Source organism: Neltuma alba, unplaced genomic scaffold, assembly GCF_004799145.2.
Source record: "Neltuma alba isolate B1F8T4 unplaced genomic scaffold, ASM479914v2 tig00003946_pilon, whole genome shotgun sequence".
Lineage (NCBI taxonomy): Eukaryota > Viridiplantae > Streptophyta > Magnoliopsida > Fabales > Fabaceae > Neltuma > Neltuma alba.
The window spans coordinates 1-24,661 of NW_021633490.1; the positions used below are offsets into that span (position 1 = coordinate 1).

The 24,661-nt window shown below is 32.1% G+C and overlaps 3 protein-coding genes across 3 annotated transcripts; all 3 read right to left on the bottom strand.

The window, feature by feature from the left end:
* Nucleotides 1-5: 5 nt before the first annotated feature.
* LOC114743109 (protein NSP-INTERACTING KINASE 3-like) lies at nucleotides 6-1,793 on the bottom strand (the record flags this gene model as incomplete). Its single annotated transcript, XM_028931302.1, has 4 exons — nucleotides 981-1,793; nucleotides 506-638; nucleotides 295-366; nucleotides 6-81 (listed from the first exon to the last, which is right to left on the bottom strand). Coding segments are annotated over exons 1-4 (384 nt in total), but the record flags the coding sequence as incomplete, so codon positions are not given.
* Nucleotides 1,794-14,066: 12,273 nt separating this feature from the next.
* Nucleotides 14,067-15,566, bottom strand: LOC114743111 (F-box/kelch-repeat protein At1g23390-like). The gene has a single exon (XM_028931305.1). It carries the CDS (start codon nucleotides 15,498-15,500, stop codon nucleotides 14,346-14,348), a length of 1,155 nt encoding a protein of 384 aa, XP_028787138.1. The 5' UTR covers nucleotides 15,501-15,566; the 3' UTR covers nucleotides 14,067-14,345.
* Nucleotides 15,567-20,826: 5,260 nt separating this feature from the next.
* LOC114743113 (ATP-citrate synthase alpha chain protein 1) lies at nucleotides 20,827-24,661 on the bottom strand. Its single transcript, XM_028931307.1, has 13 exons — nucleotides 24,506-24,661; nucleotides 24,137-24,241; nucleotides 23,366-23,542; nucleotides 23,084-23,245; nucleotides 22,900-22,980; nucleotides 22,710-22,761; nucleotides 22,503-22,617; nucleotides 22,320-22,401; nucleotides 22,026-22,121; nucleotides 21,824-21,925; nucleotides 21,619-21,735; nucleotides 21,259-21,375; nucleotides 20,827-21,146 (listed from the first exon to the last, which is right to left on the bottom strand). Exons 2-13 carry the CDS (start codon nucleotides 24,233-24,235, stop codon nucleotides 21,075-21,077), a joined length of 1,272 nt encoding a protein of 423 aa, XP_028787140.1. The 5' UTR covers nucleotides 24,236-24,241; nucleotides 24,506-24,661; the 3' UTR covers nucleotides 20,827-21,074.

Here is a 24,661-nt window from a genome sequence, read left to right on the forward strand (position 1 = left end):
GAAAGATCAAGTGTCTGAAGCTTTACCAGATTTCCTAAAGCAGCAGGAATTGAACCAGAAATGGCATTGTTCTGAAGTAACCTGCACAATTTACAAAAATGTCTCAATCTTCAAAGTTATTTTTATGTTCTTAGAAGCCGAAGCAATATGCATGAGTCCAAGTAAGGGTAAGTTTGAAAAAGCGGTGAAGAAACAGATAAGAAGCTATGCATTAATGCCAAACCCAAGCAACAATGACAACAGAACCAAGATACCAAAAACCAAAAAACCTTGTGAACTTAGATAGGAACTTACACAGATTGCAAGTTAGTCAGATTGCCAATCCCAGGAGATAGCTTACCTGACAAGTTCTGACTGGGCAATCCTCTGATAAGGAAAAGAACAACCATTTAAGTGAAAAAAAACCAAACTGAAAAACAAATGAACGAACTTGAGTCTTCACAGATCAAAATGTCCAGGAACAAGTTTGCCTCTTTGAAAACATATTGAAGCCTAAGAAGCTTACAAAGCAGAGACGGAGCCATCTGGGGTACAAGTAATCATCCTCCAGCTACAAGGATCGACAGAATTAATATCCCAACTCTCCAGGACATTGTGTGGATCACGCAATTCATTTTTTATGGCCATCAGAGCGACAACTGCTCAAGGAACAACATTAAAGGGTTAGAGCTTTTGTATGAGATTCCTCTTTCCGTTTTCAGCGGACATCAAGAAGGAAAAAAATAAAAAAAGAGAGTCAGATTTAAGGTCTTTATATAGAGTACAAATTCTTCAGAAAACAAAAACCAAAAGAAGAAAAACAGTTAAAAGATTATGTCAACTTTAATCTTCTTGCTGCTGCGGCCAGTAAATTCTAGCATATATAAAGGTCAACATGTTCAACTATCCCCCTTTCCATATCAGATTATAATCTTTCTATTTATAAGTTATACTAATTATAAAGATAAACAGCATAGGAAAATTCCAAGAGAAAATACAACCTTCATAATTTATCCCAGAAGAAGAAAGCGCGGCAGAGGAAATCTCCATCAAAGCCGGAAACAGCAAAGCCAGAAGCCAGAAAACTGAACTAGTCGTTCCCATAGCTCTATATTCTTGCTTCAGAAACTCCTTCCCTTTATTCCTTCACGCAGCTAGTTCATAATTAGCAATTTGACAAGCCATTCTGACCAGAGAGCAAGTGTGCATATTGCCTTATCCGAACAAAAAGCCACTCTCGGAATCAGATGCCCATAAAGCAAAGCCCACGATTGCCGAAACAAGAACGTCGCGCAATGACCATCAAACCAGCTCGGAAAAGAATTCGAACTGAGAGGAATGAACAAAACTTTCCAGAGAAAGAACCAAGCTAATTCAAGCCTGAAATTCAAATATCCTTGAGATCTGAGACTTCCGGGCCTGATTCCTACCTTCTACAGGTTTTGGTTTTTAGCTCTGGTCTGCTAGTTGCCAGTGATTCCGCCACCCCCATTATCTTGTTTCCTTTTGCAGACCCCAGAATAAAAAGAGCATGAAATGAAACTCTCACTCATTCTCACTCATTCACTACCCCTAGAGAGAAGTTAGAATCAAAAGCACAAAGGCCAAAGGAACACGCCAAAGTCCACACAGAGACAGATGAAAAACCAGTAACGAAACTCTTAAAATTTACCACTTGAGAGAAGATGGTACAATACATAATTATAAAAGGTAATCTCTCTTTTTTCCCCCTTTTCTTGTTGCGGTGATTGGACTGAAGGAATGTGGGGGATTGATCAGACGGAGAGAGAAAGAGGAAACAATGGGCACTGTCTAATGCGAAACAAAATTTTGCAGGTAAGCTTTTGACAGGTCACGTGGTTCGGTTGTCTCCGTCTTTGGTTGCTTTCAGCTTCATTTCAAAAATTCTGTAAAAATTAGACGAGACGTGGGTCGTGCTCGTGCGCGCCTATGCAAATTATTTGTAACCCAATTTATATTATTCATTTATATTTATAATTTAATAGATTATTAATTAATTAAATTTGTTGCTTGTTCATAACTTCATATTCAAAATTTATAGGTATATTAAAATAGGTTATTAGTTGGCAAAAAAATTAACCGGTTATTGAGAAAAATAAAGCTATACCTTTTTTTTAATAACCCTTTGGGTCACCAATTATCCAGTGTTTTTTCTAATTCTGTTAATAGATATCTGAACAACCAACTAATTTAGATCGAGATTTGCAAAACCTTTGGACTCTTCCAGCAAATTTTAGCATACTTACGTCCTTAGAACTTAAACACAAAATTACTAGTTAAGTTGGATGAACTCCTTATCAAGCATTTGTTGATTAAAACCATACTACTATTTCTGATTTTAATGATAAAATATTATTTATAATTTATAAATAAAATTTTATGATTAAAATCGTATTACTGCACAAGTAAAAAAAAAATTATAACAGTCACATTCTGCAAAAGTCAGGAGTGGCGCTAAAATGCACCAGCACGTGCCTTAATATAATACTTCCTCAGTTTCATATTTTTATAGAAACTGGAATTATTTTGAAGTTAATTTAAAAGTGAGCATTTTTAATATAACTATAAATTTTTTTTTTGGCCAATTAATATAAATATCCTTGACTATTCAAACATAGGCCTTCAAAGTATCATCTGATTCATTGAAACTACTTAAATATTTGAATTTGAATTTATATAATCAATATTCTTATTTTATAATGAAGTTTGTGTGAATATTTATAAGATGATAGTATGGGAGTTATTCAATTTTTGCCAGCGGAAAGAAAATTCATTATATGAAAAGAAATACAACTACTAATACAGACTTTGAAAGACCAGAGACTCAACTAAGATGACAAATGGAGACTCAAACCAGTAAGGCCAAAAGAAACCTACATCTTGAAGGACGAAGGTGAATAGGTCAGCTTTCATTCTACCATGATCAAAAGAAAAAGCGTAGAACAAGCTCCATTGAGCAGCAAAGGGTGGTTGTTCAAAGACAAGCTCTAAAGAGCACACCCCTTTTAGTGCCAAGGTTGCAAAACCAGATATAGCACCAAATATGCCTCCTAAAACAGAGAGGTAAGGGAACATCTTGAGATCGTGAACAACCTCTGATCATGGTAAAATACAACCAACACCAAAAGACTCCCATAAGCACAAAAGAACAAGAAAAACACAAAGTATACTCCTAATAACTACTCCCCTCCGTTCCATGTAAAAAGTATAATATTTTTTCCAACAATGCCCCCCCATTAATAAGGAGAGAGAGTATGAGAGAGAACAATTAAATTATTAAAAAAAGAGAAGTAGGAGGGAAAGAAAGTATGAGTTTGAGACAAATAATAAGGGTAAAATAGAAAATCAATACAAAAAAATAGAGACAACTTTTAAGTGTCTCTTATATATAAGAACATGCCATAAACATCAAATGTCTCTTATAATAAAGAACGGAGGGAGTAATAAGGACAACCAATACTCCATATACTCTATCGAAAGTCCCCCCAAACCTTAGTAGAATCGAACAAAATCCTTCATAGAGCAAAAAGGGTTGGAAGCCAACCCCCAAAATTCATGAAAAGAGAAGCCAAAGAACTTTCCAGAACCACGGACCTCCCTAAAAAAGCTTCCTTTAGTTCCGCTTGTCGACAAATGATTTGCCACGCGAGAAAAAAAAATTAAATGCAGATATAATATAAGTTAGGCAGCAAGTTTTAAAGTACGTTATTATATATAATCCAAATCATTTTTTATACTTATATTAGGCCCTTTTTATATTAAATGCTTCGCTTTTAAGTTAATAATATGGTAAGTGGCAATTAAACATCTAATGCAAAGTCGAAGCCACGGGACTTGTACGGACGGACACAAAAAATGACTTGGCTTCTTGCGTCGTGAATGTGATGGAAGAGATTGTTCTGTGTTTGCGATCATTTTAAATTATTATTATTTAATTTATTGATGTCATTTTTTATTTGAACACAAATTATAAATTTGCCAGAGCGAGGCCTCTGGTTTCTTTTCCAGGGAATGACTGCTGCGTATCCTTTATTTAAATATACTCGTACTATGTATCTTAAAATAAGACTTAGTTGGGAATTAAATAAAATCTCAATCTATTTTATTCTCACATTTATTATCTTTTATTCAAATAATATTTACTGGTTATATATATTAAAAAGTTTACATTAAAAAGTTGTTTCGATACCAATGATTTAATTGGATATTTTAAGAAAATTAACATACATGTTTAACAAACAAACAATTAAATTAATTTTTTTACCTATCCAAATTAATTAAATAAATAAATACTATATTAAGAATCTGTACTATACATATTACCTTTTATTTTTATCAGTTTTTTTACCAGAATTATTTTTATCAATTTTATACTATAATATAATAGAATGTTATAATTAAAAAATGTGAAGCCAAATGCACTTTTGTATATGTGAAATCACAACAATGGTTAAAAAAAATTAGAAAATTCTATTAAAGAGCAGTACCAATAAAAATTTGTTAGATCATTTTTAATAATAAAACATATTTAAATTTTGAGTAATCCTGAGAGAGATAGAGGGAGAAATGCTAAAATGCGCCGGGAATGGAGGGAGAGAGAAATTGTGCATCGGATGCCGCGAAGTAGAATCTGGCTGATGCATCGGGAGGCCGCAGCCCATGCCTTGGCCTACGTCGCTGTTTCCCACGCTCTCCCTCTTCATTTGCATTCGACTTTTTGATTTTTTTTTATTCTCCAGTTAAAGTAACACAGACCCGTTCGTGTAAAGGTAAAAATAAGCCAGACGACCACCTGATTTGTTTTTTTAAAGAAAACACTTCAGATCTGTTTAAAAGCTTGTTTAAATTAACAGGCTAGGTTTAGATTTTCTAAAAGGCTTGTTGAGCCTGATAGGCCAGTTTGAATCTATTAGAAATTTATAATTATAATATATAAAAAAATTAGTTAATAGTATTATTAATGTGTTCTTTTAATTTATTTTTTAATTTCAATATATAGCTAATAGCTTAGTCTTTTCTTAGATTTTGAAATTTAATTGACAAGTAAAGATAAAAATATAATTTAAAATAAAAATATCAATAAATAATATGATCTTTAAATCTTAAAAATATAACTAAAATAGGAAAGAAAAATCTTATTCCAAGAATGATAGATTAATTAACTTATGTATTATGTGAATTAAATTATGATATTCTCTTTATTCATTGTAAAATTAATAGTTTTTTCTCTTTATTTATTGATCTTAATTTTTTTTGGGGTATTTAAACATAGTTTTGTCCCAAATTTCAACATACAATTAAAACTAGTTTTCAATAATATCCTTGTAAATTGTAATTAAGATTTAAAACAATCCTTACGATACTAAAATTTAAATAAAAGACAAGACTAAAAAATTAATTATTATGTATGCTTTTTTTAATTTTAGCTTTTTTCTAAAAAAATTATTACAATTTAAATTTTTTAAAAATACAGACTTTTTAACATGTTTCAGGCTAGGCTCAGGTTGAAGGATAAGCCTGTAACAGGCCATAAGCCAGGCTTAGGCCTATAGGCTACAAAATAGGCCTAGCCTGTTAAGAGTAAGACATGGCCTGGCCTGTTTCCGCCCTCACTTTCGTGAGAGTTAATTATTCATAATTACTCTTTTGATCTTATTTAGTACTCCTCAAGTCCTATTTATAAGGTATTTCTAATATATTTTATACAGACTAAGAAAAACCTTAAACTGTATTAACTTTTCATTAAAATATAACAACTTTCCAATTTTACTCCTATTTAATAAATACTCTTTTTAAAAAAAACTATCTGCACTATAATAAATGAAGGATAATATAGTACATTCATGATAAAAATTTAATGAAGTGACTTATAAATAGGACAAAAATAAACCTTCTCTCTCTGCCCTATAAATAGAACCAGAGGAGTATATGGTATAAAGAAAAAAAAATTTAGTCTTATTTATGGAATACTAAAAAAAAATGTATATAGATGTATAATTTTATTATTTAAGAAAAATTAATCTTTTAGTTCTTGAAGTTTTGACTCACTTAAAACTCAGTCCCTGAAAGTTTAACTCGCTTAAAACTCAGTTCTTCATTTTTTTATTTTTAATAATTTTTTCTTATTATCTATAATCCATGCCAAGTCATCACTGAGTCATCCTACATGAAAAAAAAATGCAGTTATAAATTCTTTTATGGATTTCTAGCTCAGCTCTCCACGTGAATTTGACAAAACAGATGGAAAAAATAAAAATAAAGCTTCATATTTACTATGAGCTTGGATTGGAGATGAAGTACGAACGGCGACCTCACTCTCCCTCACTCACCTGCTCTCATCAATCATCCTCAACACCATCCTGTATAGATCGATGAACGTGAATGTGTCGGAGTTGCAGTTGTCTCTTGAAACTCCCTTGTTTTTGTTGCTTTCAATATGATTAGTTTGTGAGCTTGCAGTAAACGATATAGGATTGGGATGGATCTTTCTCACCATCTCAATTGAAGTTAGAATTGTCAATGACAAGGCATCCACATTTTTGAATGAGTTTATGCCCTGTTTCCTTTTCTTTCTTTTTCTTCTTCTTCTTTTTTTTTGAGTTTCCTCCAAAAGTTTTCAGCCCATCTGATAATTCCTTGTCTCAGCTAGCAAACATCTAAGGCGATGAAGTAGAGGAGAGGAGGTGAGTGAGGGAGAGTGAGGTTGTCGTTGGTCATCGCCAGTCCAAGTTCATCGTAAATTTGAAGCTCTATTTTTTTTCCCAATTTTTTTGTCAAATTTATGTGGAGAGCTGAGTTGGAAATCCACAAAAGAATTTATAACTGTATTTTTTTCAATGTAGGATGACTCAATGATGACTTGTCATGGGTTATAAATGATAAGGACAAAATTATTTAAAATAAAAAAAATGAGGGACTGAGTTTTAAACAAATTAAACTTTCAAGGGCTAATTCATAACAAGTCATAGTTAAAGAACTGAGTTTTAAGCAAGTCAAAACTTCAAGGACTAAAAGATTAATTTTTCCTATTATTTATTATTATTTTGATTTTATTTATGTGAAGTATAATACGTATAAAGATCCATCAAAAATGTGGATGCCTTGTCATTGACAATTCTAACTTCAATTGAGATGGTGAGAAAGATCCATCCCAATCCTATATCGTTTACTGCAAGCTCACAAACTAATCATATTGAAAGCAACAAAAACAAGGGAGTTTCAAGAGACAACTGCAACTCCGACACATTCACGTTCATCGATCTATACAGGATGGTGTTGAGGATGATTGATGAGAGCAGGTGAGTGAGGGAGAGTGAGGTCGCCGTTCGTACTTCATCTCCAATCCAAGCTCATAGTAAATATGAAGCTTTATTTTTTATTTTTTCCATCTGTTTTGTCAAATTCACGTGGAGAGCTGAGCTAGAAATCCATAAAAGAATTTATAACTGCATTTTTTTTTCATGTAGGATGACTCAGTGATGACTTGGCATGGATTATAGATAATAAGAAAAAATTATTAAAAATAAAAAAATGAAGAACTGAGTTTTAAGCGAGTTAAACTTTCAGGGACTGAGTTTTAAGCAAGTCAAAACTTCAAGGACTAAAAGATTAATTTTTCCTATTATTTATTATTATTTTGATTTTATTTATGTGAAGTATAATACGTATAAAATAGGGATAAACTTGAAAAGTTGTTAAATTTTAGATAAAAATGAATGATATTTAAGGTTTTTCTTGATCTGTGTGAAATATGTTTGAAGCAACCTTGATATAAGAGGAGTAACATGAAAAAATTTGTAATATGTTTTTTTAATAAAATCTCAATTATTTAAAGACCTAGTAAATACAGGGATTATGAAAAAAAAGATATTCTCCTGGTCCCTAATATAAGAGTTATCTAGCTAATTTAATTAGATTAAAGAAGTTAGATAAGTTAGTTAATTATAATAAATATGACATCATACAAATTTTATATTTAGAGGTAAACAACAACTTTTAATTGGATTTTATATAAAAAAAAACTCAAGAGAATATCCCTCTAATCCTTTCATAAAGCACTTATAAGAGAAAATGTTGATCTAAATAAAAATAAATAAATTTTAACTCTATTTTAAAATTTGTAAACTTTTTAATTTTATCCTAAAGGACCCTTGTAGGAAAATAACAATCTACACTACAATAAATTAAAAGTAAATAATATATTTATATTAAAAATTTAATGATATGATTTATAAATTGTAATATTAGATAAAATCTTATTTTTTGTCTCATAAATATATTCAAAAAATATAATTTTATTTTTAATTTTTTATTGTATTTGAAAATGATTTAGGATAAGAGGAATATGTAATAGAGGGATTAAATTTTCATTAAAAAAAAAAGGTAGAGGGATTAAATAATGGAGGTAACGAAAACAATGCCTAGAAGAGCAAAGGTTGGTAGGTTTAGAAATCAAGGAGCGGCAAGAGCATTTTTGTCGGCATTGGAAAAGGCTGAATATTCCTTCTCTCTCTCTCTCTATTAATTTTAAACTAATGGAATATTATAATTTATTAATCTCAATGTGCGTGCCGTGAAACACGCTCTCAAGGGTTTATTCGTCACTTTGGAAATTGAAATAAAAAGAATATCGCTTCGTAACTTCGATCGGGTTCAAGTTCTTTTACCCTTAAACAAACGAATTTAGATTCTCTTCGCGGCTTTTCCATCCGTTTTCCTTTCACTATTTTTATTTTTTCCTAACAATTATTGAATCAAAACTTCAATGATTCAAATTTAATATTTTATATAAATAAAAATTATTATTAAAATAGATAAATAAATTTAAACTATTAAAATATGATTTGCATCAAATTTTTTTAATTTTTTATTACAATTATGAACTGTTCAGGCCAGATTTTAACCGTTTAAATTTATTTATTTATTTTAATAATATTATTTTTATAAGATATTAAATTTGGATTATGGAAATTTTGATATAATGATTATGAAGGGAAAAGAAGGATAATGGAGGGAAAGAGGATGGGAAGAGTAATGAAGAGGATCCAAGTCCCAAACATAAGGTTGCTCAATAGATAAAATTATTTGGCCAAAAAAAATAATTTTTCCATAATAAGGCAAAATGCGCAATAAGGTCATTTTAATTAGAAATGATGAAGCAAGTTCGAAAATAAAATTAAAAATGTCAAAATATAATGCAGAAGTAATTATTCCATTTATATACTCCTCAGTTCATAATATAAATCATTTTAATTAATTTATTAGAATCAACAGATAAACCATTCTTGTTATATACTGTGGTAGTTACTTGTAATTTTGAAACAAAACCAAGAATCAAATTAATATAATCATCAATATTAATGCCCAATATGAAATTCAAAAGAAATTATCCTATTCACAAATAAAAACATGCATTCCTTAGTTCAATAAGCCTTGTTATATTTAGGAAACAAGGGAATAAAAATGTAACACGTATGCATAACTTGTAATAAATTTAATCTCCCCTCCTGTAGCTATTATAAATTTCAAATAACTAATTCATAAATAATAAATAACTAATTAAAATTATTTAAAAATAATAAATAGGTTAGAAATATAGTTTTGTTTTCAAATATGTCCTTATAATAAATAAAAAAATGAAAGAGAATATATGGAAAAAAATGTGATAAAAAAGTACGACAAGAATAAATGATTAAAAATAAAATTAAAAAGATGCATTAAATATTTAAACAAATTCTAAATCAAAACTTAGAAAACGAACCATATTCTTCTTTAAATTTGAAGTGAATAAATATGAGGGTGAGAGTATTTTGTTTTATGAGACTTTTGTGTGTTGTTATCTGAGGATTATCAATTGAATTTAATATGCTATTCCTTTTATCCTTAATATAAGATCTAACTCTTGAGTTAGCTTTAGTTCTAAATATAAGACATATTTCTTATATTTATTAATTTTTTCTAAATTACCCTTATGGATACTCCCTCAACCATAATCAAGTAGAAGAGGAAGATGGGGTATTAAGAAAGATGATTATAGTGTTTTAGAAAAAATGTGTTACTTTTCTTATAATTAACTAATTTATCTAATTTTTTTAATATAATTAAATTAGCTAAATAAATCTTATATTAAAAACGAGAGAAGTGCGTTGCTACTAATAATTGAAATGACCTTCCTATGGTGGGGTGAATGGACTCGCACGTGCCTTGAAAATGGGCGCGAGAACTATTTCGCCCACCGCGTCAATGAGAGTCACAAGGTGTGAATTTTATAATTCATCTCTAATTTCTATACGAAAACACAATATTATTAAAATTACAAGAATAAACATGGGAAATGGGAAATGGAAAATACCCTTTCCATGCCAAATTATTTTTTTGGCCAAAAAAATTATTTTACAATATAAGGAAGAATGGCAATTTATTAGTCCTTTTTTTTTTTTTTATTTGAACCCCTCTTGTTTGTATATGTATAAAAATTCTCCACCCAATTCACTTACTCCACGTCATAAAAACATGCTCATCAACTCTTATTTATAAGGTGTTTTCATAGTATATTCCACATATATTAAGAAAAATCTAAAACTGTATTAACTTTTTATCATGATATAACAATGTTTTAACTTTAGCCTTATTTAATATAACAATGTTTTAACTTTAGCTTTATTTAATATATACATATTTTAAAAAAATAATTACCTACACTATAATAAATGAAGAATAAAATAGTACATTTATCATAAAAATTGAATGAAGTGACTTATAAATAGAACTAAGAAAAATATTATTTCTCTACCTTATAAATAAGATCAAACAAATAATTCCAAATCAGAAAAGTATGATTCATGTCAAATTTTATCCTCCTTTAGTTCGATTTATATACCATCTTTAATGTATTTTACTGGAATTAGGACAAAACATTAAACTGTATCAATAATTTATTAACTCTATTCTTATTTAATATATATATACACATCTTTAAAATAAACAGTTTACAAAACAATAAGTTGTGGGTGAAAATTATATATTCATATAATAAATTTTATAAAATACTCATTCCGGTCCTATTTATAAGTCTTAAATTCAAAAAGAAATGTAGTCCATTTTATAAGTTTTAATTTGAGTTTATCTTAATATATTTTTTCAATGGTGTCCTTAATTATTTATCTTTCATCACATTTTTTCATATGTTCTTTTTCATCCTTTTTCTTATTTATTATAAGGGTATATTTAGAAATAAACATATATTTCTAATCTATTTATTATTTAAACTAATTTAAACTAATTATTTATTATTTGTGAATGAGTTATTGAAGCTTGTAATAAGTATCGGGTAGTAACTTATATTAAAGATCATATTTTTTTTAACCTCATGAAAAAAAAGAGAGTACTAAGTACAAAGGCTGATCCCTATGGCTATAAAGCCAAAAAGAAAACAGGCGGATAACGAGAGAAAATAAACTTTTATTAAAAAAGGGCAATGGGGCTTTTCTGTCTCGGGGTTTTGGAGAATGGGTAATGATTACAGGTCAATTTCACGCTTCGCTTCTATCATTATATGTCATGCTGCGTTTATCATGCTTCCTTCCTCCTTTAATATATCCTTTTTTCTTCAAAAAAAAAAAAACACTATAAGATTCTTTTTGACCCTGCCAAACTGTGAAACTAATATATTTTTAAGCATCATGCGAGAGCTTCATTTGGTTTGAAAATTGATGAATAATTATAAAATAATATCTCTTTGTGATCTTAAAGAAAAATGGAGGAGCCCGAGCACTTAATAATAATAAAAAAAATGTATATTTTAAGTGGATCTTGCCCTATCCCATAAGAAAAAAAATGGGACGAAAATTTATAAATTTTTTTTGTGTATAGGTATCATCTTATTAGAAGTAATTTTATTTGAAGCACTGTCAAGTATTAAATATAGACACTTTTTCTAACCAAAATTTAAATATTGATTCGTCATGTTGTGAGGAATTAGTATCTTTCGTTAGACATAATATTCTGGTTGATAAATTCTAAATTGATGGTCAAGAGACATGAGTTAGTGGGTGAAGTCATGGAACAAAGTGGTCCAATCCAATCAAAGGAAGGCATCTCACTCCATTTTGATGATTTGAGCCGCCCACTTCACCGAAGTCTCTTTCTTGAGGTCTCCTCTGAGTTCGGTTCCAAACTTGCATAAAATATATGTTTTAGAAAAATAATTTGACAATTAAATTAATACTACCTCCGGTCCTTAATATAAGACCCCATTTGACTTTTTGTTTGGTCCTAATTATAAGACCCCAATCCATTTTGTCTCTCATATTTATGCATTTTTTCCCAAGATAGTCTTTCTAACAATGATAGTTCTAGCCAATACACTTAATTAGCAAAGATATTTTAGGAATGACAACACTTATTTATTACAAATAACTAACTTAACTTACTTCCTTAATCTCCTCAAATAAGTCAACCGGGTCTTATAATTAGGACCGGAGGTAGTATTATTAGGAGATCTTTTTTTTTTTTTTTATAAAAAAAATGGAAATAAATGGCTATCAGTACCCTCAACTACAAACTTCGCCATTGTCATCCCAAAAAATGACATGGCAAGCCCACATTCAGCCAACTAAACTAACCTATCGAGGGCCCTTTTTAATTGCCAACGCCATAGGCCCATTACAGCGAACCAACCAAGGCCCAAGTTCAAACATTTTAATCAATGACAATTAAAATCTTCATTTTTTTGGGCCTTGAATGACAATTATAATCTTAAATTTAATTATTTTGTAGATAACTTCCTCACTTAATTACATTCGCATTCTTTCCAAATAAGAGAACTGTTCAATACTTCAATTGAAAGAAAAAAATCAGTAAGAGAAAAAAGGGTGTATATTTAAACTACGGTTTTCATAGTCGGAAAAAACAACTAGTGTGGAACCTAGAGATAGGCAGTCAAAATTATTATTTTTTAGTTTTCTTAATCTCTTTAAAATAATTAATTATATTTTATATTAAAAATCGAACTGAATATTTGACTATTGAAACCGGTAATCTAAAGGAAGACCCAGGCATGATTGCATCAAACTGGAGAGTGGAGACCCATTTCTCTTGTCAAGATTTTGATTAGGGCCTTGTCCTTATCGTCCTCATCCACTCTGCTTCGTACGCCTTCCACGTGGCTGAAATTGACTATTCTTCTCTGCGGAGAACACATTCTATGCTCGTTACAACAATGAGTACACGATGTTTATAATACTAACCTCATTCCATGAAAAATAAATAGATAAATACTACTCCTAATGTTTAATATAAGAATTTATTTAATTTTTATTTTAGTCAATTCATTTTATTTTTTATATTTATCTATTTTTTAAGATAATCTTTTAGTTCCAGTCAACATTTGATTAATAAAAATATTTTAGAAAAAAATATATTTATTACAAATAACTAATTTAATTAATTTTTTTAATATACTCAAATTAGTTAACTAACTCTTATATTAACTACTAGAGGTGGAGGTAGTAATAAACTACTTTGTCACTCATCTCAACTCGTGTAAATACCAACAAAACCTTGTATTATTTCATCCTTAAAATCGAAGGGCAACCATGAACATATTTAATTAAAATAATTATAATTGTGACTTAGAAATAAAATTATACATTTATATAATAAATTTAATAAATTGACATATATTCCTATGATCCTATTTATAGGGGAGAAAGAGAAGATTTTTTTATCCTATTTATAAATCATTTCATTAAATTTTTAATGTGAATATACTATTTTGTCCTTTATTTATTACATTGTAGGTAGTTATCTCCTTTGAAAAATATGTATATTAAATATGAATAAAATTAAAAAGTTATTATATTTTAATGAAGAGTTAATGCATTTTAAAATTTTTTTAATCTGTGTAAAATATGCTGGAAACACCTTATAAATAGAATAAAAAATAATAATATAAAATTATAGTAGCAACTCAATATCTCAACCGTGCGTTATCAACATATTTTTTTTAGGGGAAGGTCAATTATTGTCATAGAATGCCACATATTTAATTCGAACGACAAGAAAAAAAGAAGCAATCGAGCACAGTTTTTCATATTCTGTCACCAAGCCGCACTGTTTTGGGTAACATCGTGTTTTATTCATCTCAACTGAATTCCATGAATCACAAAATTCAACAATTCAAACCTCTTCATCCATTTATCATGTTGAATTCATCGTATGGGAATCAAGTCCTCTTTTTTTCTTCTCCAAGTTTCAATGATCACATTTCCAGTACTTTGTTAATACTTCAGGAGGTCACCGGAAGTCAATTTCGGAGGATCTGCTTTCTTCCCGCCCAGTCTTCTCTAGTTTCCAGCGCGAATTTTGACGGCGAAATTCCGATTCTCGGAAACCGCCTTCTGCAAATCCCCCAGACTAACGTCACTACAACCCACCACCATTCTCTGCATTCGAGTTTTGTCCTTCATAACCACGTTCGGAACGTCCCTCCATTTGCAGGTCCCATTGACAATCTCACCGACGATCATCTCCGCCGGCTCCGATGGATTGTGAATATACACAAAATCCCCCATCGCGTTCATCGCAATTGACGCCACACATTCACTCTCTCCTTTCAGCTTCTTCACCATCTCCTTCGGCATCTCGCCCATTTCCATCCACCAGAATTCTTTCCCCATTTCGCCCCTCACTTCCCACAGCTTCACGCTATTCAAATTCTCCATGTTCCCCACCAGTCCCGCCACGATCAGACGGTTGTGGAGAGTTCCGATCACGCAAGAGTACACATTCTGATTGGGTCGGAGATCGTACGGCCCGTCCCAGATCTCGGCGTTGGGATCGAAGGAGTATGTGATGCCGGAGCTTTTCTCCGTCACGTGCATCCTTTGCTCATCGACGGCGACAGACAGCCACGTACTGGCCGTAGAGTCTTTGAGGATCTCCGGCATGGAAGGACCCATGGTCCAAGTACGAGTCGCCGGGTCGTACACTTCCACCGCAAGGGGATCATCCTCGAAGTCGCAAGCACCGCCGGCGACGACGATGCAGCGGCCTACACGAGCAACAATTGGGTCAACCCGCCAGACGCGAGGAGCCTCGGTGTGGTGCCACGTGAGATGGAGGGGATCAAAGGAGAAGGCGAAAACGGTGGGAGAGAGAACATAGAACAGCGACGAGTGGGATGAGCGGAGGGCGGAGGAGGCGAGTTTGAGGGACGACTGATTGGGGCGGCGTATATCAAGCCAGAGGTGGGAACGAGGGTCATAGGCGTGCGTGGCAGTCAGGTACGGCGACCGGGAGCTGTGAGCATGGAGTATGAGCCAGGGCTTGACGGGGTTGAGGTGGGCGAGGGAAGAGGAAACGGCACGGTTCCAGGAGGTGGAGACGCGGGAGGCGGAGAGGAGATGGATGAGTGGGACGTGGGAGAGAATGGACTCTAATACGTCTCCATGAATGGAGGGCTTTGCTTCTGGTTCAGAAGTACTGCCCTGTTGAGCCATAGTGATCAGGCCAGTGGTGTTTTGAGGTGAAGGGGCAGAGCGAGGAAGGAGGGAAGTGGATGAGCTTATATGTAGAGTGGGGAATAGATGCCTTGCCCTATGCCTGTTATCCAATACGGAGGTCAAGAAGTTGGTAAACCCCTCAAAAAAAAAAAAAATCTAATAGAATAAAATAAAAGAACTTTGAGAGCTCCGACCTGGATTAATTTGTTTGTTCTCCAATTTCCACCCTGGGTATTGATATTATATGCGCACACGTATATATAAATATATATATATATAATTTATATATATCTTTTACCCACCAAAAAGGTACATTAATGTACATCATGAAAGTTGAGTTGGAGGAATCAATTGATTTAGTTTATTTTTGTTATAAATTGTTAAAAAGTGAAATTTTTAAGTATAATAAAATACAGGGTTAATGTGTCAATTTGTTTTTTGAATACTTCAGAATTATTTTTTTGATACAATTTTTTCTTGAAATATTGATTATTAAAATAGCAATGTTAGTTGTTAATTTTTTTTATAGTAGGAGAAAAAATTGTTATATACTACATTCGTTTCTAATTATAAGAGCTGGTTGATTAATTTGAAAAAATTAAGAAAAGAAGTCAAGTTAATTATTTGTCATAAAGAGGCGTTGTCTTTCCTAAAATATCCTTGTTAATTAAGTGTATTGGCTAGAACTATCATTATTAGAAAAATTATTTTGAAAAAAATGTATAAATATTAGAGATAAAGTGGGTTGGGGTCTTATATTTAGAAGTAAAATAAAAATCAAATGAAATCCATATTATTAAGGGGGTGTTTGGCAAAACCAAAACCATGGTTTCAGAATCACTTTTCCGCAAAACGAGGTAACTTCCTCCACATATTTACTTCGTAATCCGTAAAAGTACTTCTGAAACCATGGTTGGCTTCTATCCAAACACCCCCTAAGGATCAGAAGTAGTATATATAGAAATTACACAATTTTTTGCCATCTCAGTACACACACACATCGAAAGAATGAAAAATCTTATATTTAATTTAAGTTCAAATTTAAGCCCTCATTATTTTATATACTACTACCTCCGGTCCTTAATATAGACTCTGTTTGCCTTTTATTTTGGTCTTAAATATAAGATCAAATCCATTTGTCTATCATATTTATGCATTTTTTTCCAAGATAGTCCTTCTAATAATTGTAGTCCTAGCCATATAGTTGATTAGTAAGGATATTTAAGAAAGACGATACCTATTTATTACAAATAATTAACTTAACTTCTTTCTTTAATCTCTTCAAATTAGTTAATTGGGTCTATATATTAGGATCGGAGGTAGAGGAGTACTTTTAATCCTAATTAGAGACTTCGATTATAGATACTACTAAAATCTTATAATTAAAATTAAAAGAATAGTTATATTTATAATAAATAATTTTGAGATGTATTAATATTTAGATTAAGCGGATATCATATATATCGAATCCGTATTAAACATGGAGGATTAATCGAACACATCCATTGATTTTGCGGGAATCCCAACCAAACGCCGTTTAAATGCCAATCAAATAAAAGAGACGCTAAATGTGAAGATGACGAGTCATAATTTGGACTCTCACGATAATTCATAATTGTGTTCCTCTGCTTCGCATAGCTGGCTTATGCCCCACGTGGCTTGTTTATTTAAGACGATTCCTTCGCAACTAATTCACTCTAAACTTTGATTAATTTTAATTGCCTACCCCGAAATACCTTTTTTTGTGTGAAAAAAAGTAATAATTCTCACACTGTTTCTGGAAGCCTTTTGTAGTTTGCGCTTTTACTTATTAGAATAAACAATCATTGGCGTTGTTCTTTTATTTTTTAAATAATAGTTTTCCGTGTTTTTAATGGATAAACTTGACACAAAAAAGGAATAAATGAATAAATAAATAATAAAATAAATTGAAAAACAGACCGAGGAATGTAGTCACAGGGCGTCTAGAAAGTCGGCGTGTCCATTCCACATTTATGCCCCTTCAACGACTGCTAGCTTGCTATGTGATCGAAATAGCCACAATTACTTAATCTTAAACTATGTATATTTATTTAAAAAAAATCTCCATAAATTTTAGTTGGTCTGGATATGTAGATGTTCATATCAGACATGGTTGTGTGAATGAGTACGTAAGGATAATTATTGTGAGGTTCAACAAAAATAATTACTAAAAAATATTAATGACATGTTACTTTTGGTCCTCATTATAAGAGCTAGTGACTAATTTGAAAAAATTAAAAAACATAAGTAATTTAGTTGTTGTAATAAATATGTACTGTCTTTCTTAAATATCCTACTAATCAAATTATTGACTAGAACTGCTATTATTAGAGGGATTATCTTGGGAAAGAATGCATAAATATAAAAGACAAAGTGGATTGGGATCTTATAATCAGGATCAAAATAAAAATAAAAACAGGTCTTATATTAAAGACTGGAAATAGTATATTGTTATTTTCACAAATTTAAAGACTTATAGCAATTCTCTTTATATAAAATATAAGTTTTTGAAAGGACCGGGTGGGCCTCAATTTATTTTGGCGCAGATGATGCTTATCCAAAAATTATTTTTTTTTTAATAAATGAGCAACACAGAGACCACAAATTTTTTTGTCTGGATAAGTGTCGTGCCCACGTGTTTGAAAATATCATGTTCCCACAGGTTAACGTGACTTTAAATAAAGCCTCTTTGATCGGGTCCTTCGATTTTGGCCCAAACGACGGGTCAACTTTTTTTTTTTTTTCCTTCTTCAAACTTTCTCTTCTTTTTTCTCTGCTTGACAAAAATAAAATTTTGGCACTGTTATGTTCTCTTTTGATTCTTCCCCGTTCGCACCAACACCGTTCTTTTTTTTTTTTTTTTAAAAGTAGGATGCATACTAAAATCTCAGTGAGAAGAGTTCGATTGCGTCAGAACTGTTCATTTTCCAGTTTATTAAAAACAATTTAAAAAAGAAAAGAAAAAGCAAACTAAACCAGTAGTAATAACATATTAAAAAATATGTACTACTCTTCCGATCCTTAATATAGGACTTAATTATTGAGTTGATTTTGGTTATAAAATAAGACATATTTCTCATATTTATCTATTTTTCCTAAATTATCCCTATAGATACTCCTTCAACTATAATCAAGTAGAAGATGGAGGGATGATATTAAGAAAGATGATAATTTTAGGAAAAACATGTCATATTTTTTATAATTAACTAACTTACCTAACTTTCTAATCTAATCAAATTAGTTAAATAGGTTTTATATTAAGAACCGGAAGAGTAGTATATAAAATTTCTCCAGTGTTTTTTTTTTTTTTTGAGAGGGAAACCAGAATTTGAGAGTTAAGTGGCATGAACTAAGGGGGTATTTGAAAGCATCCATAATGCTTTTTAAAGCACTTTTTCGTAAAACGAGAAAAATTTCTTTACATATTTACTTCGTACACTGTAAAAACACTTTTAAAAAACTAGTTTTGATTCCATCCAAACATTCCTTAAGATTTTATTGGAAATTATGCTTGTACACGACTGTTTGATTGGGAATTTTGAGGTGGAGAAGATTAGAAGAAGCTACTTTTCTTCCAAAAATTTGGTAATGATAGGGGATGACTTTGAATGTGGTAGACTTGATGACTTTGAAGAGTAGAAATTGGACTTGAGCCTTCAGAATCTATTACAGATTTGGACCATACACTTCGAAGCAACTTATGTGGTTCTCAAGATTGTCGCCGCCTCTCTCTCTTCCCCCCCCCTCCTCCCTCCTTCTTCGGACACAGTGCTTGTTTTAAAGAAGAATTACATTCAAATCCCATATAAGAGAAATAATCACTACAAAGTCCTAAATAACAATCTGAGCAACATGTAATAATAAGTCCTACAGTAAGAATGACAACCTCTGGGACTTGTTTTTAATTACTTGGGATCTCATTGTAATTCTCCCTTGTTTTAATTAGTAGTGTGGTTTTGCACTGTATAAATTCTTTTTTTTTTTTTAAAAAAAAGTTATTAAGCTGATCCAAACAATTTGGAAAAAGAAATTCAAAAGCAATAACTGTATCATTCATACTAACTTGAGATAATAGATTGTTTATATTGTATTTAAAATTTAATTTTACAAGTAAAATGAAACAGGATGCAAGGTTAAAATTAATTTTAAAGATAGTATTTTTTTGGTGGTCTGGGTTTATTAAAACTTAAAAATTATAAGTAAACATGAACAATAAATAATAATTTTTTCATACTTTTTTTTTTTGAATAGTGTGCTACTGAATGAGAGCTTGATTGTTGATGCCGAAGACTCCAATAAGTGAGTATGGGGGAAAAAAATATATTGATATTTTTTTATTTTCAAATAAACGGTCTTATAGTTCTCTCTCTTCTAAAAACATTTCTCATATTCTCTTAGCCTATGTTTGGTATGTGGGATTGGAAGAGAATGGAGGATACAAAAAATTTAATGAGTTCAATTTAAAAAAAAAAATAAAGAAATGGGGTTTTATACAATTTTGATAAAGAAAGAAAAGATGCAAGATAAAAAGAGAAAACAAAATTAGTTAAAAACTTTTAGCCTCATTTCTTCAATTTTTCAAACAGAGTTCATTAAAATTTGTTCTCCCTCCATTTTCCTAACTAACGTATTTAATTTGAATTGTCTTCTTTAGAAAAAAGGTTTTAAGTGACACAGAAGAATTGTCGGCAGACCCTTAATGATATTTTTTTTGGATGACATGTGGATTCCATAATATGTAATAATAGTCCTTAATGTAAAAATTTATATATTAATTTCCTTAAATTACTCTTTTAAATTATCTGTATTGAAATTACATCTTTATATAAGTTTCCTTGATAGGTGCAATCGCTAGGGATAGTTTGGAAGAAAAAAAATGAAGATAAAATAAATTGAGATATTATATTTATAATTAAACCCAACCTCTATCAAGCTCTTTATTATGGAAATGCATTGACTGACTATCAAAGATCAGAAAATGGCATAGGTGATCTGTTAAATGATCTGCTTTTCATCCCAACAAGAAATTGAATAACCTAATCTTACCATAGGCTTCTAATCAATAAAACTCGAAAAAAAAAAAAAAGCATTCATGATTGCAATCAATAGGTTTTTAGCCCATGAAGAGAAATGGAAATAGGAGACTCGTTAGAGCCTTAAACTATTTAGCTACAACTCGGAAATTCTGCTGAACAAAAATGAAATTCTTGCATCAGAAGTTTCGTAATGCATAATAATGCAACACCACATTATGATCCAAAAATAAACTTGCCATAAAAACATGGAAAATGAGACCCATTAGAATGCAACCAAAGCGAATGACACTGAGCTCTTTATTTTGTCAAGAAAGTCCCCATATTCATTCATAATAACATACAAAACATTCCATGCCACATTTTCTTTTTATGGCTGAATTCGTGTAAACCTGTGATCTACCTCACTAAATTTCCGAGTTCTAGGAATTGAAATGGAAACCAAGAATCAACAGTCATTTCCAGACTTGCCATGAAAATACACATAAAATAAGGCACGCATCGAAAATTAGGATGATTAAGCGGCAGCAGTGATGTACTGGATTGCCTCTTTGCATATGCCGGTCATCGTTGCTTCTGGTCCATAAACCTGTAAAGAGACCTCAAAAATATCACAAAAGGTTCCTCATAACTCAAATACTTATTCTGCTCAGGATCAGCAGAGGTACTGAATACTATCAGTTAAGGACTTGTTTACCAACCTCAATAGGGAGACCAATCTCCTCTCCAAGTGCTCTCATTTTAGCAAGACCTTTCTGGTAGTTGGGGCCACCTCTCCTCACATATATGTGCATCCTTGCTGCTTTTAGCTTTGCTTCCTGGTTTGCAATAGCACAACAGTCAATCAACCATCTCTACTATAAGCATATTGCTAAGGATTGCCACAGAATCATTCGCGGAAGGTTTCTTTTAACAACTCACACATGTATCAAAGCCTCAGTGACTAAGGGGCTTAGAGTTCAGTTTTGACTCTCCATTTATCTTAAAACAAATTTTACATTTTTTCAGGTGAAGTGATTATTGACACATGTTAGCATGATAAAAATGGGGGTTACACTCACCTTCTCCTTCAACGCTCGAATTATGCCACTAAATGTAGCAGCAACATCAGTAAAGTTAGCTATTCCTCCTCCAATCACAAGGGCTCTTTTTTGGCCATCAGGGTTTGCAGTTGCACACTGTAAGAAAAAAAAACAATGAGATAATACTAGAGTAGGAATGTAGTTGCTCGTTTCAAAATAAGATAAGAGGGAGATAAGAACTTACATCAATCACAACTCTAGCATACTGCAAAACTTCCTCTTCTTTTGGGGCCCCACTATATTCTGCATAATTTCCAAGCTCAGATGCATAGCCAAGGTCTCCTACCTGTTTAATCATCATGTTTTAGTATATTGGAAATTGACGGCTAATGATATCAATAAAGATATTGACTTTTGAGTCTGGCTGTCAACTAAGAAAAACACACCGTATCAGCATAAATCACACTAGCACCTCCCCCTGCTACCATTGTCCAAATCCGGCCCTTTGGGTTCAACACTGTGAATTTCAAAGATGCACTTGTCTGCAAGAATTAAATATGCAAACAAAAATCATGAACTTATGCTGTAGACCTAAAAGTGACGATTTATTTGACGGAAAACTAAAACAGAATCTAGAATTGTCACCATGCCAAGACACAAACATACACAGAGCCTTCTATGGACAAAGTTAAACTGATTAAGTGAAAATTTAAAGACAGATCAAAGTTGCATTTCTGCACCTTCTCATCTAATTCATGAATGAAACTCTCTGTGGCGCTCATAACCCTTCCAAATGGCAATGGAAATTCAAGGTCCCCCCATCTGCGAAAATAATTAAAGAGGAAAAAGATTGATACAAAATCTTAATCTGGTTTACAAGAAGGATTGGAGCTGGAGATATTCATTAAAAGGATGGAACCCACTTAGTAAAGTTCTTGAAAGCGGCAGTGTCATCAAGCTCACCCCTCATATCCAATGGGTAAGGCTTTCCATTAACTAATGTGAAAGGGTTCATTTCCAAGAAAGTGAAGTCCAAGTCTGGTAAAAAAGCGCACACAAAAGAAGTAACGTCAATTAAATTATTGCACTGGTCTGCTTCTGGCTCATAAATATACAACTCATCAATATACCTAGAAATATAGTGAAAACCGCCTTGAGAAACTCCTCAATTTCTCCCTTGATCTGAAGCAAGAGTGAATTGCTCATCAGTAACAGGAATAAAGTGCCATGAAAATAACTATGAGTGATTTCAATGGAATGGTCCCGTTGGTTAACATCAAGAAATATGGTGTAAAAGAAAATACAATTAAAGTAGTTTACCTCCAAAGGAAGGGTTGCCACAAGTGGGGCAACAACTTCTGAAGTAAGAGAAACTCCTGTTGGAACAAATATAGTCTTAACCTGAAATGAGAGCAAACCACTTCTTAGTTACAAGGGAAGGTTAATGAACTGAACTCAGATTGAGCAACTCATTTGTAAGGTATAAAAATCCTAATCCCAGTACCTTATCCCAGTTTTCTTCAATTTCAATTCCTCCACATTCTGAAAAGCTTATACTGTTCCCAAGTCTCTCTGAGACAATGTTAAGGTAAAACTCTTCCTTGTGTGGAATGAAAGGTTCAACAATGAAAGTACTTATGGGTCCTTTGCATCCACTCATCTCAACCTGTACATTTCAGAGAAAAATATCATCAAATGCTTAAAAGCAACAAAGACAAGTGTGCGATGGAATCAGAAGATAGGAAATTTGTGAGAAACATTAAAGGGGCATAGGTTTAAAAAGCACCTCTTTGCCTAGACGCTCCTTCACAAATGAAGCAACTTGTGCCAAATCCAGGTTCAAGGCAACCAAACCACTTTTCCCTCGCTTCCCAAACAGCATGTCAGGTTTCACAACCAACTTTGAAGATGAAAGCCAAGGTTCCTTCTCCACAAGCTCATTGAAATCAGTTGACTCTGTAACCTAGAGCATAGAATGTGGAGTAGATTCATTACTCATTCAAAATTCAAGCTATGGTCATCTTTACGACTGGGCAGATAATTTTCACAAAAGTAGGAGTTGCCACTGTTATAAGCATCACGGAGAAACTTAGCCTTGAAAAGGAGATTTCACATTGACAAAAAGACATTCAAGAACTTCATTGACTAAATAAAGAAATTTAATTAACACAAATTCAAAAAGATCTATACGCGGGCCGACTTAGTCCTTAACGACAACCATGTGAAAACTTCAAACTGATTCATCCAGCAAACCGACCAAAATTCACAATGTTGTTCATAACAAGCCTGAAACTCCAGGATAATGGGTACATCTGCTAGCAGGGAAGTTTGATATCTGACAACTGCAAGTGCTATCTTGACCTAAGACAAACTCACACAGCACCAAAAATTTGTATTGAATCTAAATAAATTTTGGAGACCCTTATCAAACAGAAGCAAACAATCACTAACGTAATTTGAACATGATCTTAATCCGATAGAGTAGGAGTGCAAGATTTACAACACTGTGCTACCCAAAGCAATGAACTAAACTACCACCCATGGCAAGAGTGCTTACTTGTGCAGACTTGATAGGTAACTCTTTGCCATAGAGTCTCTTGTAGTGTTCCTTCAACAATCTCTTCGAGTCGTACTCTCTGATCTTCTTGCGCGCCATTTCTTCCTAAGAAGTTCATTCAACCCGAATAAAATCTAATCAGTAATTCATTAATATCGGATCCAACCTTACCATCACCAAATGTCAGAACAAGAGCGCTACGAAAAAAACCCATTAACCTCAAACTCCAATCAAATCTGAGATTCAAGATTCACCAGATTGTGAGCAGAGAAACGAAACACAGAATAAACAGCAGCCCAAACGAATTACACCAAAATTTAAAGTGAGAATGGAGATCTGGAGGTTGGCAGAAGGATGCAATGCAATTACCTTTTGAGAGAGAAACGAGTTAGAGGGGAAGGAGCTGGGTGAAGCAGGTGGGTAGACGGATGGCCAGATCCAACAAACAACTGAATGCTGAGTGGGTTGCTGGATGTATTTATAGATGAAAAGCTTGAATTTTGGACTTTAAAAAAATGAGGGGTA

Bases quoted from the DNA above. Each gene is read 5' to 3' on its own strand.
- LOC114743111 (XM_028931305.1), bottom strand. From the start codon at position 15,500: ATGGCTCAACAGGGCAGTACTTCTGAACCAGAAGCAAAGCCCTCCATT.
- LOC114743113 (XM_028931307.1), bottom strand. From the start codon at position 24,235: ATGGCGCGCAAGAAGATCAGAGAGTACGACTCGAAGAGATTGTTGAAG. The intron at 23,543-24,136 runs GTAAGCACTCTT...TCTATGCTCTAG, and splicing joins TACCTATCAAGTCTGCACAA to GTTACAGAGTCAACTGATTT. The intron at 22,122-22,319 runs GTGCAGAAATGC...TAATTCTTGCAG, and splicing joins TTCATGAATTAGATGAGAAG to ACAAGTGCATCTTTGAAATT.